The sequence below is a fragment of the Fundulus heteroclitus genome, chromosome 9 (assembly GCF_011125445.2).
Source record: "Fundulus heteroclitus isolate FHET01 chromosome 9, MU-UCD_Fhet_4.1, whole genome shotgun sequence".
Taxonomy (NCBI): domain Eukaryota; kingdom Metazoa; phylum Chordata; class Actinopteri; order Cyprinodontiformes; family Fundulidae; genus Fundulus; species Fundulus heteroclitus.
In genome coordinates, this window is record NC_046369.1 from 28435085 (window position 1) to 28455041 (window position 19957).

Sequence of the window (19957 nt, forward strand, 5' to 3'; positions counted from 1 at the left end):
CACCCATTATCTTCACAAAATAGCTTAAAGTACTCAATCAGCCTTAAGCGTTGCCTTGTCTAGAGTTCAAAATGTTATAGTTTTCAAACGAACGCTGGAGCAAACGTTGGAAGCAGGTGCTCAAATCAAACGTACCCTGGAAGACCCGTGACCTAATATCGACCAATCAGCGAAGGTTATTGATGGAAGGAACCGGCTCCCGCCAATTCTAACTTGGGAGCGCGAGGCAGTGTGCGGGTGAGCAGAGGGAGGGAGAGCGTAGGATATGCGGAAAGACCCTTTGCTCTGCTTATGTGAAATAAAGTAGAATTACATGACGTGTAAATAGCAACGAGATATTAATTCGCGGCCCTTTTTCGCTGTTAGCGTTACTCTCGGCGGCGTGTTCACGTTATTCGGCTGCGGAACATTGTGAACGAAAAAGGCCCCGGTGTAGTAGTTGGGATGTTGGCGGCGGAAAACGCATCAGTGGACGGACATTTGGCAGTAGCGACCCCCCACAGAACAGGTAATACCTTCTCTTGAAAGCTTAAACGCTGGTAAAGCGTGCCTAGATGCAAGTTAGTGTATCATGAGCGAAGCCCCTTGTTCGTAATTGTGCTTTACCGACCAAACAAAGTAACTAAAATATATTTCTTCGTGTCTGCTGCGCCGTGGTGACTGTGTCAACGTTACATTTGGTGTTCTCAAGCTTTCTAGTTTAACGTAAAGCTCTCGGTCGGTTTAGAAAAGTGATGTTTAGTTGTAACTAGTTGTTTTTTTTACGCGTTTGAGGTGTCATTAACCTGGGATTGTGAACCTTATTCGCCACAGAGGACACATTTAAACGTCGCCGCCACGTTGTGTCTTTTGTCCCGTGGACCGTGTTTAATTGCTGTGATGCCTCTGAGGTGTTTTTAGTTGGGCAGTGCGGCCAAAGCTAGTCGCGTAGCATGGCCGGGAAGCTCAAAAGCTAGTGCGTCAGATGAAAGCTGCTCCAAACAACAGAGCTGTCAGAGCTCGTTTCTAGTTTCTGCTTCTGCACACGGCCGCTCCGATGACTGCGACGCCCCAGCGTGTCAAAGACGTCCTCTGCGGGGTATTGCTTTCTCTACCCAAGGCCTTTAGTGGTCCGAAGGGACAGCCGTCCATTTACCTGGTGCTGCCCACTGTGCAGACTCGACCCGGCTGGGCCTCTAGCACCCACTGACACTCAGCTTGGCGGGATCGTGAGCTGCTACACCCAGCCTCATATTGCACTGTTAGCACTCCGGTGTTACACGGGACTGTGACTTTTTAGAAATGCAGCGAGCCAGACCACTGGGTTACACGCATTTATGTCTGCAGAAAGCACCTGGTTATGGATGCACAGCTACAGTAAAGCCTGCTGACCGTGCAGGCATACGATGGAAAATGATTGAATACCTGGGGTGATTGCATATTTATCAACCTGTCGTTAAGGTTATAGTTGTTTTGAGTCCTTAAACTGTATTTTTCTTATTTACACAGCTGTTAAAGCCATCGATGCGTTGGCAGATTGTTGTCTGTGTATTGCGTAGCCCGTAGTTTATATGCCTTCATTTCTAATCTGCTAATTTTGTTTCCTTTTCAGGCATGGATTGCAAATCAAGTAACAATGCCAACAAGAAACTTATCCAAGGTAAAACAGATTTATTTATCTATTTTTACGTGGCTTTTTTCACAAGGTATCTTCAAATGTCAGCTCGATCCTGTAAAGTAAATCCTAAATCCAGCCAACGTTCATCACAAATGCTTGATGGCAGTTCTTCACAATTGGAACAATTTGGTGTGGACATTGAAAAGCTTAGTCTTTTTTTTTTTTTTACTTAAAAAATATCATTCATTAATCAATGAATTTTGGTTTAGTATTTAATCAGATTATCTCGGTCTAATCGGTCATTTGGATCTGAGGAAATGTAAGTGATAGAATGACAGAATAATCAGTGTGTGTAGAGGAGCTCGACGCATTTTAGTATTAGTATTATCCACACAAATTAAAAAAATAGTTGAAATTGACCGATGCAAAACGGAGCATTTTCCTCCAGTGATAAAGCTGAATAACTCCATGGAAAGGTGGAATAATACCAGTGAATTAAACTGTAAGAACAGTGTTAGAATTGGCCATGTGCATAAACCTTTATAGATGGAAACAGTGGCACTTTCACGTAACTATCTATTTTGTTTTGCTTTCTGCTCCTTTGATTCCAGCTCGTCTCCCATTCAAGCGGCTGAGTGCCGAACCTAAAGAAAACCAGCCGCCAAAGCGCCCCTGTGCCCACGCCTGCCCCGGACCTGAAGCCCCAGACACCCAGAATGAAAACGAGGCGTCTCCTCTCTCTGAACGCAGCGGGCCGCCTCTGGTGAACGGCCGCGGCCCGCTCGATGGCTTCCTGAGGCGCAGGTGCCCTGCTTCCTCTGCGTTCTCGGACAGCAAAGTGGTCATCGATCTGACTGAGGACGAGGAATCCTCCCCTGTGAAGAGCGTCGCTTCTCCTGCTCAGGCCTCTTCTTGTCCCGCAGCAAAAAACAAGCCTCAGCGCAAAGACAGAACAGGCTCCTCTGGGAAACACAAGAGCGCTACTGACACTCCTAAAAAACAAACTCAAGACTGTGCCTTAATTACCGAGGAAGAGCTGGAGGAGGAAGAAGAAGAAGAAGATGATCACGCCACGTCAGTTTCAATGCTTGATACAACGCAGGATTCAGACAGCGAGCCAGGGGAGCAGGATGAGTCGGGGAACGTTTCCAGTTCGGGGAATAAGTCGATTCGGTCGCCCTCGTCGGTCAGCTCCATGTCTGAGAGCTCACCAGAAAACAGCAAGACCCGCGGCTCTACACCCAGCACTACATCTAACGTACGTACCAGGCCACCAGTGTCCCCTGGTTTTAAGGCTACCTACTTTCAACGCTGTAACATTGACTAGTATAAGCATTCTAAAAAAAAGCTTTAAAATAATGCATCATTTATTGGCATTGCTCACAATGACTTACCGAAATGTGAAAAACGTAAGAGTTAAGTGCATTTCTAATTAGTAGGGGTGTAACGACACATCGATACATCGGTTAAAGGATTAGTGATACAATTAAATCGGTGCAAAAGGAAAATATCAATCCAAATCTTCAAGATGCGCCTTTATTTTGAAATTCACAAGAAATGAGACTATAGTGAACAGGTGATCTATTTTATTTTTATTTTTTTTTATTAGAAGAACGCTGGAAGAGCTTAGATGCTTAGAAAAAAAATGGTCAAATCATATTTGTTATTTTTTTGGTAGTTGGTATCAGTGTTAGTAATAATGTTAGACGGATGGATATCATATCAATTTGATATCGCATCATGTCGTTCGCAGACTTGTGAATTAAGTTTATTGGAAGTCGTGTCATGACAGACTTTGTGATATCGGCAAACATCGCATCGTCATCCAAACAAATCGTCATAACGTACCGTGGTGAAGCTGGTTGATTGACACCCGTAACCAATTAGACAAAAATAATGACTGAACATGAGGATGTTTATAAACCATTTTAGCACAAGAGTGCAATTTCTTCATTTCCGTTCTTAATGTCACAAGAATCTCTACAGCTGTAATTTGTGTGAGTAAAGCAACACATGAAATGTTTCTGCTTGTGTTTCAGGAGCCAAAGAGCCCCACCACCCCTAAGATACCAGCGGATCAGAAACAGATCAAGAGGCGCTCTTTGAAGGTGAGCCCCATGATGCTCAGGTCACACCGCATGATGGGCTACTTGTAACCGGATGAAGTCTAATTCGCTTATAGCGGTGTCTTGGTCTGGATAAATACGGAGGAACATTTGCATTTTCAGACTTTATCACATTTTTCCAATTTCCTAAATGAGAAAAGCCTAAATTTGTATAATTAAATTAGTCGAATGGGTTTGATGTGGCGGCCGAGCTTACTTAAAACTTGGGCTAAATGATTTCAAGAAAATATTTGAGATTCTATAACTGAAAATCTAAATAATATATGAAATATCCTCCTAATAATGGCAGCTGAGCAGCGCTTTGCTGTTTCAGTGTTGCATACGCTGGTGCTGTGTTGACGATGGCAGTTATGTTTGTGTTAAAACTATTTTTTTCTCCGTCAGAGACCAGACATTAGAACCGGGAAAGCTGCTCCTGCTCTTGCTCAAGCTTTTGTTATGGCCAGAGTGAGGTGGTAGCATCATTAGGGACGTCATCCACCAAACCAAAATGTCAAAGGCCTCAAGTGCCAAACGCCTCCTAGTTCATCTTGGTGCTTGTTTAACTTCAGACAAACAAAACAGTAAAAGTTAATGGGCATTAGTAAAGATCTGTGGATCTATTTCCTGGGTGGGTAGAGAACAGCAGATGTGTTAGGAAAGTTTTCCAAGGAGGACTTTGTCCAGCAACAGATTTTAAATTAATTAGAACAACTCTGGACGAGTTTTGGTTGTTACCAAGATTTGAAACTTGAGACACATACTGGGTTATGAAAGCCGAAACAAATAAATTAACTGGATTAATTTATTGACTTATAAGAAACCTTTTATTCAGCCAAAAACCAGTTGATGGCGAATATGACCGTTTGATAATTTTAAGTGGTGTAATAATATTTGCCTTTTGAAATGAGAACATTCAGCAAGAAGACTTTGGAAACTTTTCCTGTTACAGCTGAATTCAGACCTTGAGTGGACTTATTCAAAATGTACTTGAGCACCAAACTAGTTGATATTTTCTTTTTTTAAGGTATATAGGCTTATGAGAATAATAACTGACATTTAAAACCATTCAGCTCACCTCAGGTAAATCTTAAGGGTTTTATAGTAATGAGCTTCGACTGACATTATTGGAATAAAAACCAGCGATAGTAATGTTCAGTGTTAATCACCACAGTCAACTTACTATTCACTGTAGCTTTTGTTTCATTTACCATGAAAAGTTGTTCAGCATGACGTTGCTGTGAGAATTGAAATGCTTGATCGCTGTTAAAAAAAACAGCTGTTAATTTATTAGAAACGCATCTTAATATAAACAATTGTTGGAACACACGATGGCAAGGAAAATGATAAACCCAATATTTTTGCTTTCCTGACCTGATTCCAGAGTTTACAAGAGCAAGAGGAGAGGATGCGTCTGCGACAGGAGAAGGAACGCCAGAAGGAGGAAGCCAAAGTTGCAAAGGAAAAGAAGAAAGAAGAGGCCCGCAAGCTTAAGGAGGAGAAAGAAAGAGAAAAACGCGAGAAAAGGGAAAAAGAGGAGCGGGAAAAACGAGAAAAAAAGGAGAAGGAGGAGAAGGAAAAGGCAGAGAGGTTAAAAGCAAAAGAGGAGCTGAGGAAATCTAAGCTTGAGTAAGTACTGCAACGTGCCGGCTTTTTCTTTTCCGGTGTTGGTCAGAAATAGCATGTTCTGATGTTTGTCCACCTCAGGGCTAAGCTTGAGGAAAAACGCAAGAAGGAGGAAGAGAAGCGGATGAAGGAAGAAGAGAAACGGTTGAAAGAAGAGAAGGACGTAGGTTTTGGTTGAAGCCGGTATTTAAGCATTGCAGATGTGATCAAGCCGTTTAATATTTAACGTTTGGACTGTTTCCTTCTGGTTACAGCGGCTCAAAGCTGAGAAAGCAGAAATTACTCGGTTTCTACAGAAACCCAAAATCCAGCAGGCTCCTAAGGTTAGTAGGTCATGTTTGTTACAGGTGGTGTTTCTTTTATGTGTGTGTGTGTGTGTGTGTGTGTGTGTGTGTGTGTGTGTGTGTGTGTGTGTGTGTGTGTGTGTGTGTAGTTTAAACCAAATATTTACATACCGGTTTTGGACCATAAGGCGTACCGGATTATAAGGCACACTAAATATTCATCCCAGGTGTGTAATATCACTCCTCCCCTCTGTGTACACAGCTCTCTCCTGAGAGGGAGAGCTATCCGTCTGTCAGGAGGACAGAGTGGTTGGACAACACTGCCCTGTTTCTAACATAAGGCCAAAATAAACGTAACTTTTACATTGAATTAACTTACTTGGTTTATTGTTGCTAGCGTGTACTCTGGGCTTTGGCTTCCTCACATGTATGCACTTCTAGTTTAGACATTACAGTCAGGCAGTCTTGTAGACAGCTCAGGGGTCCAATCAGGTAGTGACACAGTGTACCGTAAGGCTCTGAATATCCATTCAGTGGAGCGACTTCGTTGCTAACCAAAGTCGTACTTACACATCTTAGCATTGAGCGCACCGTACCACATAAAATCAGTCAGTTGCCACAACGGTAATCATATATAAGGCGCACCATCAATATTTGAGAAACCTTTCACACCGTTCATCTGGCTGCATGATCCTGCTCTTTTATTTACATGAAACACATATTTATGTCCACGTTTAACACCTTGGCCGATGTCTTACACATAATGTTCTTCCCTCATCATGCCATCTATGTTTTCAATCTGCACCACAACACGACATTGTTGCCTCCGTTCTTTCAGAGTGGCTCCTTTTGTTCTGGGGGTGGAACAAAGGAGCACTGGCTTCTTCCTGTCTGAGTGGCCTTTCAGGCCATGTTGCTGCAGGACTTGTTTGCAAACATCTTCTCAAGGCTTTCTGCTTTTCTAATGTGGCTGATATGAACATTTAGCACCAACTTTTTCATCTCAAGGACTCAAAGCCCGTCTTCCTCCTGAACCGTATGATGGCTGAGCAATCCTGGTCTTCACAGTTGGATATTTAACTGAACACATAAACTGAGTCTCTTCGGGGTTAAAGGATGAAACACAATGATCCAAAATTCTCTTTTTTTGTATATTGGCTTATTTTTTTGTTTATATCACACAATTAAACAGTTTTTTTCGGTGTTGTCTTAAATAGATTCAAAACTGCTCCATAAATGATCTCAGATATTGTGATGTTGTCTAAAGATGGCGACAAAGCCATGTCACCATCATCATCTGTGCCTTCTCTCCTTAAAGGCTCCTAATCTTGATGTAAACTTCTGACTTTGAAGAAACTAACACATTCTCATTAACTATTTTGTTTTTTATCACATAGAATTTTTTTTGTTAATCCTAACTGATCTAACATGTTCTTGACTGATTTATTGTCAGTGAGAAGGGACAAAAAGTCCTTTTTTATAAAAGCCTACATAGGGAAATATCTGAGAACTGTGTTTCTTAACACAAGAATTTATTTTTAACACAGGAGTTTATTAAAACTACTTAGTTGGTGCACCCTTATGTTACAGTAATATAAATTACTGCAGCTTCTGCGTCGTGTCTTAACCGCATTAATCTGAAATGCACTTCCTGTTCATCTGTACTTGGTCACCTATTAATCTGCGACGGTAGCTTGGTTTATTTCTGTCCCTTCGTCCTTTCAGACTCTTGCAGCTGCGTGTGGGAAGTTCGCTCCGTTTGAAATCAAAGAAAACATGTCCCTGGCGCCTCTGTGCCGGGTTCAGTGTGAGGACTTGGTTCTGGAGGAGCTGGACCGGTGTTTGTTGAGCCCTGCTGAAAACTCCAACGCACTGAAAGACTGGATCGGCCGGACACCCAGACGGTCAGGACCCACTGAGCGCAGACAGGCGGACCCACTCAGGTGAGACTGGAAACACTGAGATGCCTGAAGATTTATATCAGGATAAAATGATAATGCTATTTATACAGAGGGTTTATTTCTTAGTTTAATAGCTTGTTGTGCTTAATCTGTGGAAACATTAAGGAGAACATTTTGGCCCCATCAAACACTAGTTATGTTTATAAGGACACATATACTCGGAGGTAAGGGCCGATCAGAATCAAATGAGACGGGTCGGCCTGTCACGATAACAGATTTTATTGGACGATAAATTGTCCCTGAAATTATTGCGATAAACGATAATATTGTCGTTTGGACATTAGTTTCAACTAATAGCAACCTTAACATCTGGGAAACAGCGAAAACGATTAATGATCGGATCAGAACCCGTGCAACTGTGTAAACACTTATTGAGTCTGTTGTGAGCAGCAGAGATTGGAAAGTCTAACAGCAGCTGGGAGGAAGGACCTGCAGAGGCGTTCTTTAGAGCATCTAGGATGCAGCAATCTGTCACTGAAAGAGCTCTCCAGCTCTGCAACAGCTCCATGCATAGGGTGGGAGACATTGTCCATCAAAGATGTAAGCGCCAACATGAGAATTTCACAACCCAAAGTGAGTGGCCTTCTGTGCAGCGATCATCACTTTGAAGCCTCCAAATACAAGCCAACATTAATGCGGTTGATCGGCTATAAGCTGAAGCAGCTTTTGCCCAAAGAGATGAGTCCTGTGAAGCTCGTGTTGGTGGATAGCAGACGGGTGATGAGAATCTGCAACAGCGAGGAGAGGAACAGTCTATATCAGGAGAACAGAATTTTGCAGCTATGCATATGTACTTTACAAACTGTCTGTGGTGTAATGTGCCATAAAACAAAGACCCAAGGCACCTCAATCCAAGTATATTTACAATCATATCTGTTAGTTGCTCCATGCTAAGGTATGAAAAGTAACGTTGCTCTTCAAACCCCCCCTCCCAGAATACAAACTCCAAACAATCCGCACATTGCACAATATGGCATGGATGTATCATAATCAGTTGCACGGTCTCAACTTGGTCATTTGGTGCGTCGCCTTGACGGCTATCGCGGTCTTCATAAACAGAATCCTGGTTTGAGGAGTTCTGCAGGTTCAGGTTCACACTGGTGTGGTTTAAGTCCCATTACTCCCACGAAATATTGGGCATTTCTTATGAGTGGACAATAATTCAATATCAGTATATATCACGATAGAACTTGAGTCAATAAAGGTAACGTGATATTTCAGTTTACATTACAGTCTATGATTGCAGCATTTGTCTCTGACCGATGTTCTGGGTTTTATGTAGTTATATACGTTTTATTTTTTTAAAGCAAGTATTTCTAAAATATCATACAGTCCCTGACAAAAGTCTGGTCATTATCCGTTTTGTGGAAACAACAGTTCATAATCTGACTTTTAATTAATCTATTGGTTTTTTTGTTTGTTTTGTTTTTAGAAAAGGCTCCCATGAAAGCTGAAACCCTCCCAAATTATGTTCAAAATACTAAAATAAATTTGCTTCACTGAAGCAAGATTGATCATTTAATGAACACAGGTCTGATTTTTGGCATGACAAAAGTTCTGTCGACTTGTCATATGATGCACCCAGTCCTAGATTACAGCCTTAACCTGCGGTCAACAATTGATCAATCAATTAGTGGGTGTGTGAACAGAACCGCAGCACACCAGACCATCAATACTCTGCACATCGATAACCCAACTGCACTTGGTGCCGACACCGGCTCTGGATCTAACACGGCTGAGTTGCTAAAGCTGACAGAGAGGCATTGTTTAGTGAACAAAGAAAACGTTGGTTGATTATAAACGATGTGGGTAAGAAAAGCTGAAAAGTAGTTTAGTCTGTACCTGATAATTCAGGTAACAGTTTGTGGAACATGCCACGCATTCTGCTGTAATTGTTTCTGCCGTTGCCGATCTCTTACATGTCCTCGCTCTGCCCCTCCAGCGACTGCATAGCCATGGAGGCATCTAAACCGGACGGTACTCCAGACCGCAAACGCTACGGGCCGATGAAGCTGCTGCAGTTCCACGAGAACTACCGTCCAGCGTACTGGGGCACCTGGAGGAAGAAGAGCTCGCATATTTCCCCCCGCTGCCCCCTCAGGCAGGACAAGGTACTGCCGCTTCACAACACTAATCTGTCTCAGATGTGTTGTTGTAAACTAGCCATGGTTTCTAAAAATAAATAAATAAATAAAATGCTGTTTTAAAGCAATACTGACTTAGAAGAAAAACAGCTTACACCGCTATCGTTTTATCACAGGATTTATTGGACTATGAGGTGGACAGCGATGAAGAATGGGAGGAAGAGGAACCAGGAGAGTCCTTGTCTCATAGTGAGGGGGTAAGTCTCCATAGATGATGTAATAGTTATTAATGTCAATATGAATATAGGAATATTTGGCCTGTTCAAAAGCCTTTTGTGCCAGTAATGCTAAAAGATGATGGACCTTTAGCTGCCTGAGATCCTAAAAACTCATGGAGATATGTGGAAAAGGAGAAGAGGGAGTCAAAACGTTGGTTTAATTATAAGCCATGTCGTCATAAATCAATATTGCAATTACATGTAGTAAAATGGTGCAGTCCAAGAGTAAAACCCTCTGTTGGAGGAGCAGATGATTACATGAGTTTAGCTCTGCTTTCAATTCAATTCAGCCACATATCCTTCTGAAAATCATAGATCCTGCTGAATGAGAACCCATTTTTAATTAAGGGCTGTCGTTATTTCCTGTCTTTTGGCTGTCAGCAGCTAAGACTGAACTCTGTCTTTTCATTTAGCAGCACTGGGGCCCTACAGGGTTGTCAGTTCACAGTTTTCATTCACACTTTACACTAATGAGCGTTAGTTCCCAGCTAAATCGATGTGTTGTGACATTTTGTGACGACGCTGTTACATTCAGCCCGCTAAGCACAAAAATCAAGCAACTTCTAGAGCCACAAGTGTGCCGTGTGTGAGATGCTCACCAAGTGCATGTTAAACCCAGGGAAGAGCGGAGATGCTGGTGGATCCCAGGCCTGATTGGGGGTAGGGGGTGCATGGGGACAGCATGGTGCAGGTGAACGAGTTCACATTGATGACGCGCTCAGCCGGTGAACACAGGTGGAGAGTTTTTCAGCTGGGATCCATCAGCGACTCGTGCTGTTCGGGGTTTCTACACATATTCTGATGATTTATTCTATATATTTTTAAATAGTGCAACAATTCAGTACACTGTAAGGCATCTTATGTTGGTTGGTAACTTGACCCTTAAATCTAAAGCTTAGACTTTAATTTCAAGACTGCCGGAAATACAACGGCTCCTCAACGCCTGTTTGAACAGACCTCAGACAGACGGGCGGTATTTTAACGGGTCCGCCTCACGTGCAGTTTAAGCATGTCCTACTAAACTCAGGACGAAGGCCCAGACTCCTCTTCTGTAAGCATAGCCGGTACCCGCATCCCTTCTTTCTTTTATCAAAGTTATTAATGAGCTTGAGATGAACACGTCCAGGAGAAAGTTTGGTCCTTCAATAATGATTTTACAGGCTGGAGGAGCATGTGTTGGATTTCTATGGTTGCATGGGTTCATTCAGTTTCTTCTAATCAGCAAAATGTGGCACAGTTTTGAGTAACCTAACTTTTTAATGTTCTTAATGAATTGGGGCTTTTTAAGTAAGGCAATTATTAAATTATTTATGTATTATCCTTATGATTTTTAAAGTGCACTGTAACTCCTCGGTCCCAAGAGAGACAAATTTTCAGCATACAAGATCAAGATCATACAAGATCTTCTCATGAGAACTGAAACGTATCTGCTGTTAAACTCATCCTGTGGGATTTTTGGATAAAAGTTAATCAGACATAAATGTTGCTGTGACCTCCTGTGGTGACATTAGGAGCTACTGAATGACAAAATCTTTATCTCAATTTATTCACACCATTGTTCCCTGCATGGAGCAGAGTGGGCAGGTCTGGGGGACTCTTTCTGGAGCAGGTTTAGTTTTCTAGCCTTTGGTTTTGTCGTTGCTTATGTCACTATTTACTAATTCTTGGGAAGAAAAACTTCTTTGCAGTTGCTGGATCAAAAAGCAGCCTTCCCTCCGCATAGTTATACAGTCAGAAAGGCGTATAACATCAAATAGATGATTGATGTCTACTTGTTTCTGTTCAGCTGTATCTGTAGTTAAAGCTTCAGCTTGATTTGGTGTCGGATTGGACGCACTTGGATCCACAGTTTTACCCTCCAGACTAAAGGGTGACATTGGTGCCGTGTTTTTTCAAGCTTTCATTTTGAAGGAAGGATGATTTCTGTCCAAGTTTTACTTTCATTTCTGTGTCCTTCTTGGCCAACGGTGATAAATTATCTGAACATGGAGAACAACGATCTCCTGCCACACTGGAACAGTTTTATTTTGATTATATCTGGTTCTCAAATGTATATAAAGTGTTTCATAGATTATTTCTATTCTGTGGAAATGCTGATCCTAGCATACAGATCTACTTTAAAGAGCCGCAAATCAGGCAACCCTCTAATTTTATTTCCAGGAGGAGGAAGAGGAGGGTGGTGAGGATGATGACGAGGAAGATGACGGTTTTCTTGTTCCTCATGGCTACCTGTCAGACGATGAGGGGGCACTGGAGGAAGAGGTTTGATTCAAGCTTTCATTTATTTGAACTTTCTTTCCTTGTAAGTTAATTTGTCAGTGATTTAGTTTGAGGGGCTCACTGGTCTTTTTGTCAAACATGATCCAACCACGTTTAGGTTTTAATTGAAGGACGGAATAATGTGCCAAGTGTCTGTCTGATTTAAGAAAAAAAAAAATGTCCAACTTCACAGGATGGTGGCGACCTGGAGAAGCAAAAACTGCGTCAGAAGCTCAAAGCCAGGGAGTGGGATGAGCTGATGTCCAGCAAGAAGAAGATGAAGGTGCTGGAGGCGGTGGTGAGAGGCTGCGTCTGGGAGGACGAAGGACTCGCTCAGGAGCCCTTCCAGCCTTTTGCTGTGTGTCTGATTGAACCTTTACCCACTGTGGACAACAGCCCCACTCCTGAAGAGCTGTTGCAGAAGGGACAAAGAGAAGAGCGGCGTAAGTTAAAAGCCCCCCTTTGCTCTGGCTAACCGGGGTTTTAGAAAGAGAGGCAGAGGTCAGAGGGTTTGTGGCGATTAGGCCTGATTTCCCATCCTGTGCAGCTGAAAGCTGTCGGTAAAGATTTTTGCAATTTCATGATACGTTTTTTGACTATGTGTAGATAAAAAAAAAAAGTAACTTGTAATGGGTAACAATGGGTTTTCTTCAAACGACACACGGTTACAGAGCTTTGAAATTTAAAATCCTTGTGATTTATAGGAGAGAGGTATCAATACACTAACACACAAAAACCTTTTCATACAACATCAACTATAGCTCTTCAACATTTTTTACATCTCTTAACATCAGAAATGCAGCAAATCACAAAATATTTAAAATCTTACTCCTCTAGATTGCAACAAAATTAAAGCAAAAATCTCATATCCTGATCAATGGTTAAGTATTAACCAAGTTATTCTGCCAAGAGGCCACGTCACACTGTGTGAGAGACGAGAGGATTTTAGATTTTATGACTTTAGTGTTGCATATTAGCGATTAGTAACTGTGACCATAGGTGTTACTTTAACTCTGAAACTGAAGATACTTCCAAATGTCCTCCAACATTTCTAAATCCTGCAAGATTTTGGATTGAAGTTCAGATGAAATTGATAATTTTCTCTATGTTCATTTCACATTGCAGAAGATAATTCTGTGTCATTACTGTGACGTTACTCCTCTTGCAGTGCTAGGTCAGCTGCTCCCCCTGCTGCACGGAAATCCCAACAGCAGGAAAGTGATCATCACAGAGTTTCAGGAGTTTTGCCGTCAGCAGAGCTGCTCTTCGTCGTCACCCTCCAAGCTGTCCAGCCCTCAGAGCCCTCCAGAAAACATCCCGTCCAGGTGAAGCAGTGTTTTGTTACATTTCCTTCTTCATATTCACTCGTGTCATTTAAACGTCTTAAAGCGGTGATTATTATGGTTACGGCCTGTTAACACCAAAGCTGTCTCCTCCCTGGGTGTCGGATCAGGGTCCATCTGAAGCGCCTCATCGGGAGCAACGCTGTTTATGAGAAGCGCTCCTCCTACAAACGCTGCTGCTGGTACGTGCACGCAGAGGTCCTGTCCCGCTTCGGCCAGGAAGCTCTGCCGGTTCCGTGCAAGTGGACCTACCTCACCTCAGGAGCTCGAGAGGAGTCCCGTGAAGAGCCGCAGGCAGCCGCGGGCCCCCAGGGAAACTCTCCTCCTACGCCCCACGCTGCCTCTGCCCAGTCATCCGCCAGCAAGAGGAAGAGCACCGGGAGCATGTCGATCACCAAGTTCATGAAGAGATGCAACGATCCTGAGCGGGTACGCAGGCCTTTGATAAGCTCCCAGTCAGGACGACACTAGGAAAAGCTGCGATGGCGATATCACTTGTTAAATACAGAAAAAAATTAAAGGGGTAATGTCTTTTTGCTTTAGGGTGATGGCAAACATAGACCCCAGATAATGAGTAGTCTATTCAGCTACTAAAAAACATCGCTTTCATCTCAGGCTTTAATGAGAAGCTTGCCTCTGTCCAACTTGCTGTAGTTTCTTATCAACTTTACCTTCTCAGACCTTCTATGTTGCAAAAAACAAAAAGGTCACCAAACACACCAGGGGCACTGAGAGCATGAATGCCCTGTGCTTAAAGCAGCACAGTGTACCTTTTGACCCAAGTATTCACTTAATTTCAGGTATATAACTTTAATTTTCACGTCAACATACGGCGTTTGGTGCGTATGGATGCGTATGATATAACTTGGAAGCCGTGTATCCGGCTCTGAATGGGTCATGTGACCTAGAGCGCTGCTGTCTGCGCTCCCCTTTAACAGGAGAGCTAAGCGTACATCTTTCTACTTTTCTCATCCTCGAGTCAAAGTTCGTCATGGCCGTGGTTATTATTACAAAATACAGTAAAATATAGTTAACAAGCCTGCATGTCAGTTCTTCTTTATTGAAGTTCCTGCAGCCTTTCATAATCAGATGATTGAGTCTGCCCCACCCTTCTCTTCCACAGAGCTCCCCCCTCCCTCTCCCTCTCCCTCTCTCAATGGGAGACTGAGGATAATCTAGAGGGCTGAATCTGTCGTTGTCTTTACATGTAACTCCATGACTTCTCAGTCTGCTGGTCTACTGTGGTCTGCTATCAGATTCCTAAACACAGAGGCAGACTGTTTAATTTTGCGACAGTGCAGTGTTGCCAGTAAATTACAGGTCTAGTGCCACTAGTGGCTAAAAGTTTCATGGCGTTGCTTTAAATAATTAGCAGACACTTATGGTACGCCACATGATTCTTTGCAGTGTGCATATTGTGATCCATGACATTGCGATGATGATAAATCTGCCATATATTGTGCAGCCCTACTCCCACTGAACATGTTAGGTGCCTCCTGATATCTTATGGAAAGAATATCTGTTAATATCCTTTTTTTTTTATTATTAGGCTGAAGCAGCGGAGACGGACGGTTTTCAGGCTGACACCGAGGATGACTATGACGAAGATTGTGTGATTATCTCCACATCGAGCGGTGAGTTACCCTGAGAGCCATAGAAAGGCATCCAAGCTCTTCAGTGTGAGACCAGAGACGTTATTCAGTTACATCAAACCTGATGTAACTTGCAGGTTCCAAGAAAGGGAACCCCTCCAGCGAGGAAGACTGCCTAATGGACGCCAACCCGTCTGAAACCGCTGCTGTCCCTGTGGTCACCTCCGCTTCCACGCCCCCCACAGCCTGAGCCGAGGACAGGCGGCGCTTCCCTCATTAACTCTACCTTCACGGCTCGTTAATCTGCATCCAAAAGGGATTCAAGTCTTGAAGAAATGTGACCTGCCCCGTCCTCAAAGGCAGCAGACGCCGGCCTTGGTGTTCTGGAGTGCGTCGCTTTTCCCTGCAAGGTGTTTGTAGACGTTTAGAGATTAAGAGCTAAAACTTGTGAAAAGAATCAAAGCAACTTATCAGAGTGTTATTACTATTGATTGTGCCGAAACGGAACAAGGGGAGACCATAATTTCATAAGCAGCGTTCAGGCCATTGAGAACACCAACATTTACGGTTCTTGAAACTTAACCACAAACGTGTTTTTTTTTTTTTGGTCCAAGTGTAAATAGTTGATCAGAAATTAGTGCTGGAAGACGAGGCTCCAAGTCCATCTGTACATTGTGTTCTTACTGGTTTCATTCACGCTGCCTTCCCTGAAATCATAGCGAGATCTGTACGTGTACAGTTAGTTACAGTGTTGCTGTTTTATAAATATGTATTTTCTCAAGAATACTTGAACAGGAAGAATTCATTAAACATAAATAAAAGTACTGCACCTTTTATATTTTTTTCTGTGTGCGTGCAAAGAACTTTTTTAATCTCTTCTTTTTCTTTTTTTTTTAAATACATGTTATTTGCAAAACTTGACGATGGTGCCTTATCATTTCTGTGATGCAGACTCACAGAAACTAATCACTAAAATTGTATCTTAACCATGAGGTTTTTCGAAAGGCTCCGGTTTAGAGAATTTGTTGATGCTGTAAAAACAATTCAGAAAGACAAGGATTGTGGAAGTTAAAAAGTAAAACAAAAGGAGGTGGAAAATGGAGCGTAAAGCCAGCATGCGCTGCACAGTAGGGTTGTCACGAAACTAAAATCTCAAACTCGATGGCGATACCGTGGAAAGTATTTGATACCGATACCACTTTCTATACCACAGAGATAAAAAAAAAAAGACAAATTAAAGGCATAAACAATATTTTATTATCTATATATATGTGTCTCAACATGGAACATGCTTTCTCAACAGAATCGCAGATGCTAGTTAAATAAGTGTGCAAGTAAATGCTAAATAAATAACCCAAATATAACACCTGCCCAGTAGCATGCTAGCCACAGCTAATCACACAACATTACCACCGGTAGCGCTAACATCAGTAACACGTTTAATGTATTAAATTAAATTATAACCAGGAACTATATTAACCTGTAGGAATTCATCATAAAATCCAGGGTGTCGGTCCTTGATATGTTTGTTGTGCTGATTGACTTCATTGCCACCGCTGTTTGCTCGCAGGCTTGGTAAGATCTTTGGGATTTCCTTCTTCGTTTGCCTCATATGTTAAATATTTGGTATCGATACCATGCCAAATTAAACGCTGTATCCAGATACAATACTGCATATCGATACCTTTCAGAATATCGATATTTTTGACAACCCTACTGCACAGTGGACCAAGACCAGCAGACGACATGTTACCCTCTAATCATGCTGTGCCTCAGCCAACTTGGATTCTGGGCCTCCTCTTCCTCTAAACTCTGGAATCGGTTTCCACATGAAGGCCGATTTGATTCGTTGGACCACTGAGTAAAAGTCCAGTCCTTTTTTTTAGCCAGAGTAACAAACGTCTACCGTTGTTCCTGGTTCAGGAGTGGAGACGATACAATTAATCGCTTGCTCGTCTCTGTTGCGGCTTTCGAAGCATTGTCTCCAGCGTGACTCAGGGTTAGGGTCCACTCAACTCTCCATGAAGCTGCTTGGATAATAACTCGATATGTCTAATTACTGTCAATGTGTGCAGCCTCACAATTACAAGGATTGGGTGCAGTGTGGGGTGCACCAGATCACTTCAGAAGCCACACGTCTAAACTCCCTTCTGTCCCTAATCAGCTGTAGCTCTGAGTGATCAAGATCCCACAGCTCAGGGAGCTTAGTGGAAACACTGACAATAGAAAAGACGTTGCGTAGGGGAGGAAAACGTGGTTACGATCTCTGATTGCAACATGATCGTGTAGCCTCAGCTTGGATACAGCCCTCTGTGAACAGCCAGGTTTGTTTTATTTTGCTTATCTACACACAAATTCTATAGGAACCTGAATTTCTGGTTTTCATTCACCGTGAGCTAAGATGTACAGAAATGTTATGCATGTCACTGTGTGTAATAAACCTTTTTAGTTTCACATTTTGAATCAAGTTACTGATCCAAGTAAAGTTTTCGCCGATATTTAAGTTACTGGGATGCACGTGAATATTTATTTTTAAATGTGTGGCAGCTTGTAAATGTTTTCAGAAGAGGATCGGAGAGGCGAGTTTCCCAGAAACAAAAGCAACTCAACTTGAGCCTCATTCCAGACTCTCAGCATTTAGTTGATTTAAAGTGGGTCTAATAAACTGGCCACTGTAAACAAGTTGGTCAAATTAAACTAGTTAACGCATTGAAATTTGATCTGGGTCAAGCAATTAAACTGAAACATTAGAGGTTCCTGGTTGATTTGAGTTTGCTGATCTAAAAGCTGCTTTCCACAGTTCTGTCGGCTTCATATCAGGTTTTCTTAGTGCGAGTCTTTCACGTTGGTTACGATTCTCCTGCCGCCTGTACTTGCTAAGTCTTTACCTGATTCATCCTTCCAGCTGAGATCAGGCTGCCATCCCTCTCCTCCCCATCTGGATCAGTGGCCGTATTCACAAAGACTGAAAGTATCTTAGTCACGTCGTTTTAGGATCAATTTTAGAAATTACAGAACTCTTAAGATTTATCTTAAATTTTACTACGGTAAGATAAGTTATTCACAATGCAGCCTAAGCCGTAAGAGAAAAACTTAGTGAGGACTTTTAGCGAGCCTAAGAGTGTCTGAAGCAGAGAAGATGGTGCAAACAGAGAATCTGGTCACCTTAGCATGATGGCTAGTCACGTTTTGGTCTACAGCCCACTTAGTGTTGAAATTTCACTTATTACTCATTTAATATGAAATAGATGTAGTGAAATTACCAGTATGGTGAGTAAATGTAAGCAAATCCAAATAATGAGGTTGTATATAAGCTGTATTCAAACATGTGTGACATTAAATTAGTTTTGCTGCATTTCACCATCATGAGACATTCCTTAATCCAGTTTAATCTGTTAATTTCCTTTCATTACTAGGAGCGCATTTGTCTTTTTTTCTTGTTCTTTCAGCCAACCACAGCTCTTAAGACACCGACACACCTAAGATACAAATTTCTTCTGTCTCCTTACTCAAGATTCGCTCTCAGCAGCATGTGAACCGCTCTGATGCTCAGACTCCTAGGTAGTTTTTGTCTAAGACAGGAGCTCTGAGAACAGATGCCTGAACCACCTCAGCTGACTTCGTTCAGTGAGGGAAGCAGCAGCTCTACTTTGAGGCCCTCGCTGTATGTCGAAGTCTGAGCCCATCCACCCTACCCTAAATTATGCTTGGCTTATCCCTTTCTACAGCCATGCAAACATATTTTTAAAAACAGGATTTGCCTCCAAAAAGTCTCATTAAGAAATGACGGCACACAACACCTGTCGGATCTTTTCACTTTATTAAAGAAAATACGCAGTGGGGAGTCTTCCTCTTTGGAACAGGCAGGTTCAAAAGCAACAGAGCACAACTCAAAGCATGACATTTAAATCACAGCAGCTCAATAATTCATGAAAGAGCTTATCAAATATTGAACATGTGTTGGTGGCTGGTTACCAAGTTAAAACTGCGGGGGGAAAAAACGGGTCAGATGCTGATTTTCTTTAATAAATGTCAGGATGGCGACAGAAACTCTCCCTTTCTTAATTAGACGCATTACATAGAATGGTTAAAATCATTAGAAATAAAAATTTTTTTTTTATCAGTCTGAACGAGGTGAGGTAGGGCGTTATCTACACCGACCATTAGAAAACTGTTTCTATCCATGTACTTGGCATAGCTTCATATCCAGGGGAAGAAAGAAAACAGGAATAAAACCTGTTAAGATGTATAATTTAGGAATCACGTGTGATTCTCATATTATCACAGAGCACCGTTTTAGATTATTAAATGCAGTAGCTCGTCTTTATGGCGATGCGAGGAGTCGGGACCGCTGCAGCTCTGCTTGCTGCGTCTTCCCATAAATGTTATAATGTAAACCCTTTTTATGTCAACTAAACGTGTTCCAGGAATCCAAAACTTCAGATTAGTGTCCTGATGATCAGCAAAACCCATTTATTAAATAATGAATTAGAGCAGAAATATGATTCATGGAGAACATATTGATGCCAGAAAGAGATGACTGTGCTTTAACATAAATGTCTAAAAACAAAATTAAAGAATTTTTCACTTTAGTGGCCATAATGCACTGATTAAGGCTTCATATTAGAGGATTACTGAAAAATAAACCCATCTTTAGGTCTTACGTCATCTTTCAAAGTGCTTTGAGCTGCTGGAAGTACAGATGCGTCTCAATCAATCGGATTATGGTCGGAAAGTTCATTTAGGATTCAGAAAGTCTAACCTACACACGCCGAAACGTTTCAGCCATTTATTTCAGGTAGGTTTGATGATTATGACTGCGAGCTAA

General features: G+C 42.1%; 1 protein-coding gene across 1 annotated transcript; it reads left to right on the forward strand.

Annotated features, from left to right (window-relative positions):
* The first annotated feature begins 201 nt into the window (after positions 1 to 201).
* On the forward strand, positions 202 to 15965 carry chaf1a (chromatin assembly factor 1, subunit A (p150)). The gene is made up of 16 exons (XM_012871668.3): positions 202 to 508; positions 1592 to 1639; positions 2209 to 2855; positions 3637 to 3705; positions 5087 to 5331; positions 5410 to 5491; positions 5583 to 5651; positions 7338 to 7555; positions 9516 to 9684; positions 9834 to 9914; positions 12096 to 12197; positions 12388 to 12637; positions 13363 to 13519; positions 13648 to 13966; positions 15087 to 15171; positions 15267 to 15965. The coding sequence occupies exons 1-16, from the start codon at positions 445 to 447 to the stop codon at positions 15377 to 15379; spliced, it is 2718 nt and encodes a 905-aa protein (XP_012727122.2). The 5' UTR covers positions 202 to 444; the 3' UTR covers positions 15380 to 15965.
* Positions 15966 to 19957: the final 3992 nt, after the last annotated feature.

Excerpts from the sequence above, each read along its gene's own strand:
- chaf1a (XM_012871668.3), top strand. The coding sequence starts at position 445 with ATGTTGGCGGCGGAAAACGCATCAGTGGACGGACATTTGGCAGTAGCG. Across the intron at positions 5,652-7,337 it reads AAATCCAGCAGGCTCCTAAG|ACTCTTGCAGCTGCGTGTGG; the intron begins GTTAGTAGGTCA and ends TCGTCCTTTCAG. Across the intron at positions 12,198-12,387 it reads AGGGGGCACTGGAGGAAGAG|GATGGTGGCGACCTGGAGAA; the intron begins GTTTGATTCAAG and ends CCAACTTCACAG.